General features: G+C 40.7%; 1 protein-coding gene across 1 annotated transcript; it reads right to left on the reverse strand.

Moving 5' to 3' along the window:
• Window positions 1–1661: 1661 nt before the first annotated feature.
• LOC110306096 (olfactory receptor 3A1) lies at window positions 1662–2618 on the reverse strand. The gene has a single exon (XM_021178281.1). The coding sequence runs from the start codon at window positions 2607–2609 to the stop codon at window positions 1662–1664; it is 948 nt and encodes a 315-aa protein (XP_021033940.1). The 5' UTR covers window positions 2610–2618.
• Window positions 2619–7104: the final 4486 nt, after the last annotated feature.

Here is a 7104-nt window from a genome sequence, read left to right on the forward strand (position 1 = left end):
TTATCTCTGACATTTTTATTCAAAAAAAAAAAAAAAAAAAAAAAAAAAAAAAAAAACCTAAAAAAGAACGAAAACGAAAAAGAAAAAGAAAAAAGAAAAGTCCATTTTCCTCTGTCTTTTTAGTAAGCAGGAATCCGAAGGCAGGAATGTGACCCAGGTGTTAGTGAGAATCTTTGATGGACACATACCCAGTGCATCCCCTCATCCCTACTGTATTTCCTCATCTGGCAGACCTTCTCCCTGGCTTTATAGGTGCCTCTGACTAGAGAAATGGTAGAAGAGTCTTCGTGCACACTAGCACAATCAGCAATACTTGAGATACTATTTTCTTAGGGCAGAGGATGGACTACAATAATGGCTTCAGAAATGCCAGAAACCAGATATTGCTGGACCACACAGAATAGGAAACTCAAATCATCCATCCTTGACGTATAAATTATCCCTCTGAAATCTTTTAACAACCTCTTGGCATCTTACCTATTTTTGCACTCTTTCTCATCTGCTAGTCTATCCCTGTAGCCTATGTCAGCCTCTCTAATGCTTCTTTTATTTCTTCTCAACTCTTTGATCCTCAATTCCAATCTCTCCTTATGTCCACATGGTTTATCTGCATTTCCCACAAATCCTCTACCTATTACCTTCTTTTATATCCTCCTTCCATCTCTACTTTAGCCCACATTTCCAGTCTACCCATCCACATCATATATCATGGAGAAGTTAATTCATGGATTCAGATCAGATCAGAGTGTTACATGGATTGGAGACATATCAATGAGACAGTAGCACTGTCAAAAGTAGTTTTTAGTTCTACAAATACATGAAAGAAGGATGATTAGTTCTAAAAAACTGTGTGAGGAGGAAGATGCACCTAAGTGATGACTTGATAGATGGCTGGGAAACAGAAAACAGGACTGAATACTTTCTAAACTAGAGCCACACCTCTCCCTGACAAGATGAGCCATCAGGGTGTGATAGACATTCACTTATAGATTTGTAGCTTGGAAGTTTAGAGGTGAAGAGAGAGAACTTACAGAGGAAATAATATTGAATAGTGAGGGTGATTGAAATGTTTAAATGTTTATATCACAAATATCTTTTAAAATGTAGAAATGTGAGAAAGAAAATTGAGGGAAGCTGTTTTTCCATAATAACATTTCTTATATGTGAATGGAGTTTTGACATGTACAGTCAGGGCTGTGAGCTACACACAGATACATGCTCTGTAGAATTACTAGGGAATACAAAACCACAGAGCAAGCTTCCTTCCCATATCCTCTGAATCTTATAAGCTTTATAAAATGAAAGAGGTATTTCCCCTCAAGAGTTAGGTTGCACACACAGACCAACTCTCTCTGAACTTGAGGAATAAAGACTCCTGAAAGGTATGCTTTCCAAGACACTCCGGGAACTCCAACTAAAGAGAAGATACAGTAACTAAAGGTAGAAGTCATCAAAAAGCAGACCTGGGGTAGCTTATGTACATACACCATCATCTATACCAAGACATAACCTCTGTGGGCAACAATAATTATCATCCTTTATATTAAGCTCTAAAATGGAAAGAGTTCTGAACAAATTGTTCTACTTTTTGACACTAAAGGACATCCTATGCTCAGCTTTAGTTTTAAAGGAGATAGGTGGAAAGGAACCTTGAGGCCCCTTCAAGCTGCTGGCCGTCTCCCCGTGAGTACCCTCCAGAGGGCAGCCTGCACATCAGGGTTCCTGAGACTGTAGATGAGTGGGTTCAGCATAGGGTTGATGACAGTGTTGAAAATCCCAATAGCTTTATCCTTATCTGAAAGTTTGGTGGAACCAAGTCTCATGTAGTTAAAGATGCCAGTACCATAGAATATGGCAACCACAGTGAGGTGAGAGCTGCATGTGGAGAAAGCTTTCTTCCTGCCTTCAGCAGAGCGGATTCGCAGAACCGCAGCTGCCACGTGCATATAAGAGGTGAAAATGAGTGCCATGGGGGTTCCTGCCATGAAGAAACCCACTCCAAAGAGCAACAGCTCATTGAGCTGGGTACTGGAGCAGGACAGCTGGAAGAGCTGAGGCAGGTCACAGTAGAAGTGATTGATCACATTGGGGCCACAGAAGTGAAGTGTGGATATGGCTACAGTGTGAGTCAGTGCATTGCTGAAGGCACAAGCCCAGGACGTAGCCACCAAGATCCTCTGGATGGTGTGGTTCATTCGGGTGCTGTAAGTGAGGGGCCGGCAGATGGCCAGGAAGCGGTCATAAGCCATGGCTGTCAATAGGAAGCAGTCAACCCCAACTAGCAGATGGAAGAAGAAGAGCTGTGTGAGGCAGTCTGCATATGGAATTGTACGCTTATGGACTAAGAGCCGAACCAACATGGAGGGAATAGTGACACTGATACACCCCACATCCATCACTGACAGATTCCCCAGGAAGAAGTACATGGGGGTATGGAGTTTGGGTTCCACCAATACAGCTGCCAGGATGCTCAGGTTACCTCCAACTGTTGTCATGTAAGCCAAGAGGAAGAGTATAAAGACAAGTGGCCACAGCTCTGGTGTCTCCACCAAACCCAGCAGAATGAATTCAGTAATAGTGGTTCCATTGGCTCTAGGCTTTGGCTGCATGAGTTCCTTTAAAGAAGCATGCAAGGAGGAAAACAATCAGGACTCTTCGTGAGATGGGGAAATTTAAATCATAGCTACTGTAAAAGGTACAGTTGCAATACTTAAAAGGGAAACTTATATCACTCCATCTCTTCCCTTCTCTCCATCCAAATGATGTAATTCTATAAAAAAAAAAAACTCAAAAAAAAATAAGAGAAATAATTTAAAAATTATAACGTGTGTTGTTGTTATTGAAGTATACCATTAAAGAAACTAGGGATTCTTGAGTGTCAATTTGTTTGTAAGGTGTATCAGATCAATTATCTAATGCACACACAATTCACAGGCCAATCCCTCTCTTCACGCTAAAGAAAAACCACCCAGTGTTTGGCTACTGTGGCATAGTAAGATTCTCTAGAGGATAACATTTGATTATCCTTGGAAGATGAGATAGGGTGTCACCCTTATATTTAATTTTATAAACTTTTGTAGCACTAACACCATTAATCTTGAGAAATTTTTTTTAAAGTTTCTACATTGGAAAAATGGCTTATCTGGAAGAAAAGGTGCTGTTGAGATAATAAGAGTGAATTAAGATTTAAGAAGTCCTTATTTACTTTATAGGTCACCTGTGTACATAGACGGGAAACAATGAAAAATACATCCACTATTGTGTTTTCCTAAAACAGTGAAATTCTCATGGTATATTATGAGAATGAGAGAGAGAGAGAGAGAGAGAGAGAGAGAGAGAGAGAGAGAGAGATTTCAATCTTGCCCATGGCTTTAACAAAGGTGGCATTTATTCCCTTGCTTGTTTCAGTTTTCCACACTGTCTACAGTTGACACAATTTTTAAATGCTATTTAGGGCTAGCATCTGAAGATAGCCGTGTAAACCTACTGAGTTCCACAGCACAATGAACTAACTTTGCAAAGGAGAAACAGTGTTCTCTTTCTCTGTAGCAGCCAATGACTTCCATGTAGACAGCTTTTTTTGAGGGGCATTCTCTAATAACATTCAAGCTGGGAAGCTTGCTCTGGGCTAGCTTCTACTCTAAGTAGTTCACATGTAGGCACTACTCTACTCTAAGGACTTCACATGCAGTAGATAATAATTCCTTCAGCATCCTCGTGTAATTATTATTTTTATCCTTGCTTCACATCAAGAAAAACATGAGCATGCATCAAGCAAGAGGCACAGGCAGGCTTCACCCTCCAGAGCCCCTGCTCTTAATTACTAACACTGATGTTAACCCCAGGATCTCAAGGACTTGAGACCTTGCCTTTCTTAACTTCTCCCTGAAGCTCTCTGGACCAATCCACGATTCAAAGTCCATCCATAATCCTGTGTCTGTGCTTCTGTGGACTCCAATATCTTGTCTTGCAGGCAAGCTGTTCAAGGTCCAATGAGCTCCCTAGTGGGTCACAGCCACAGCAGCCTTTCATCTTAATTTCCTGTATCCTAATCATCGCTTCTATTAGTTTCCCTGCATAGAATGTCCTTGTAGTGTCTCCTGGCCACATCTTCATGACCTGGTAGAAATGACAGATGCTGCTTCCAGAACACTACCCTGATTAGTTCCTTCCCATTCCAAAGTGACACTTATGTCTTCAATATTCCTTATACATTTTTATTATATTTTACATGACACTTACCTTACAGAAATCATTTAGCTATTGACATAATCACTCCAGTGTAATTCAAGAGCAAAATTTACATCTGATTTCTCTTTGGGACCTATGCTTATGGATAGGTCTGTGCTTGTGTACCACTTTACAAATAAATAAAGGACTACATTTTGTTAACAAAAAAAAGGCATTGCTGGCTAACAAGAATTATGAAAAGATAATTCTGTGGGGCCACTATGAATTAGGAAGAGCTAGACTTTTGAAGGACTTTGAATGGATGATGGTACCAGTTGAGCGAGAAGCATAGGTTTCTGTGCAATTGAGATGACTCTAGGTAAAGCATGAACACACTATTAACCCTCTAGTAAGTCACATGCTCACAAATACCTTTCAAATCATTTTTGTAGTCAGACAAAAGCAAACAAAACCCAATCATATCATGGCACAAAAATGGTAGCTGCTGCCTTTATCTCAACCAACAAGAGACTAAGCATGGATAGTCACCTAACAGCACAATGCAGGGTGTCTGTGGTTGTTGGGATCTTGAGAGGACCATCAATGATGAAGACCATCACTGATACTGATACTGATCCTGCTCTTGCACTCACTGTGGGAGACTTGCCATCCCCAGGTGTCTTTTTTGGCTATTGAGATAATGATCAACAAAACTGTAAATTCAGGAAGGTCAACTCTCTGAGAAAGAGCCTAAGTCCCTTTCTGGTGACTTAAGGGCAGTGGAAGACCCATGAAAACTTACCTGGTGATGGCACAAGAACCAGTGTGGTTTAGTGGGCAAGGATGTGAAACACACAAAGAAACACACAAATTCATTCAGCTTCAGTGAAAGCAAAAGGGGGCTCTCTCTATGTCTATCTTATGTAAGAGAGAGAAACAAAGCAGACCCTGAGACATCTCTGACCTGGGGATTTCCCATAATAGTGTCAGCCTCTTGGGACCTCAAAATTAGTCCCAAGAAATGAGAAGAAGATTGGGAACAGACAAGGTCAGGTCAAAACACAAGCCCTAATAAACACCATCCTAGTGAGGCAGAGGAGCTTCACATCATGGTGAAGAATCAGAATGTTTCCTATGTCTTTGTTCTCACCTCTTATTGTCTGCAGGCACATAGAAGAGATAGAACGCAAGCCCAGTTTAACAGACAGGGGCAGGCATAAAGGGCTGTCTGCTGTCCCCATGTCACTTGGGGAATTATAGGTGGAGCCAGGTCTGAACAGGGTCTTGCCGCTGAGACTATAGCTCCTTTACATACCTGCTATAAATAGAATTTGAGGACTGAGCCAGGGTGGTTTTTAAACTTTTGGATGAAGAGAGAAGCTTCTCTTGGTCTGCTGATAAAGAGGAAACTCAATAAAGGAGACTAATCAGAAGAGTCGCGTCGCAGCAATAGCAAATCCTCAAGGATAAAATGTGTTCCCACCTAGAGCCTTGTTAGTGAGGGCCAGAGGGATTGTGTCTTGAGATTCATGCTGATCCTAGGAGAGGCCATGGAAGCACTGTGCTGGGAAAAACAGGAAGTTGAGGTGGCAAAGTTACTCTCTACTGGGGGTTTCATTGAGGCCCTTTGAGGCCAGGAGCCTTAGCAATAGAGGAGATGAAAGAAGGAACTGGAGCAACTGTGCAATATGACTTTCATATTCTCTACTCTGTCAGACAACTGATCATCTGCCCAAACCCCAGAGGTAGTGCTTGCTCTGTGGGGTGGAGAGACACATCTTCCATTCTATTTTTTTTAAGATTTATTTATTTATTTTATGTATATGAATACACTTTCACTGTCTTCAGACACACCAGAAGAGGGCATCAGATCCCCACTACAGATGGTTGTGAGCCACCATGTGATTGCTGGGAACTGAACTCAGGACCTCTGGAAGAGCAGTCAGTGCTCTAAACCACTGAGCCATCTCTCCAGCCCACATCTTCTATTCCTTAGAAACTGCTAAGAGATCTTTTGGGGGCCTCCATATTCTTATCTGTGAAATGCTTTCCTTTCTTAAATTTTCTATGAGAATTAAATTCAACAATACCCACAGAATTCCTTGTAGGGGATGGCCAATACTTTTAGTAACTTAGTAACAATAAATAACCTTTATCACATGTTTGCTATATTCATTTACCAAGAACTTTACATCAGGTTGATTGAATTCTAATCAGTCCTTCCAATGATTCTGTAATATGCCTATATTTCTCCCATGTTGCAGATCAATAAATTAAGTTTCAATGTGATTCGGCAATTTCCTTACAACCACACAGGAATCTGAGGACTAGAGTTTAAATATGCATTTATAGTCACAACACCTATGCTATGGGTTCCCTCTCCATATCCTTCTATGAGATTCATTGACCCTTACAGTGTGTACTTTTAGATCTATTTTTATGTACAGTGCTGGTTTTTCTGTTTACCTTATTTAACATTTTTTGAGAATTTAATTCATCAGTACTATATTAACATCATTCCCACTGCAATTTCTTCCTCCTTAAACCCATCTTGTGCCTTCCAATTCCTTCTCAAATCCTTGACCTCTTCTTTATTATTATATGTATATATAAATACAACCTACTGAGTCCATTCAGTGTTGCTTATATATGTGTATGTTTACAGCTGACCACTTGAGATTAGATAACCAATTAGGGGCTCATCCCTGGGGAAAACTGATTTTTCTCCCTCTCTTAGCAGACATTAATTTCCTGTAGCTCTTTGTCTAGCTTAAGGCCTTGGTGATATTTTCTTTAGCCATGTCAGCATGTCACCTGGTGTCCTCATTGCATAGGTCTTGCTTAGGCAACTACACTGTTCAGATTTCATTGGTGTAACTTCCTGTCATCTATAGAAGACACTACCTCACAGTAAACTGAACTCCTGGTCCAGTT

This window comes from Mus caroli, chromosome 11 (genome assembly GCF_900094665.2).
Source record: "Mus caroli chromosome 11, CAROLI_EIJ_v1.1, whole genome shotgun sequence".
Taxonomy (NCBI): domain Eukaryota; kingdom Metazoa; phylum Chordata; class Mammalia; order Rodentia; family Muridae; genus Mus; species Mus caroli.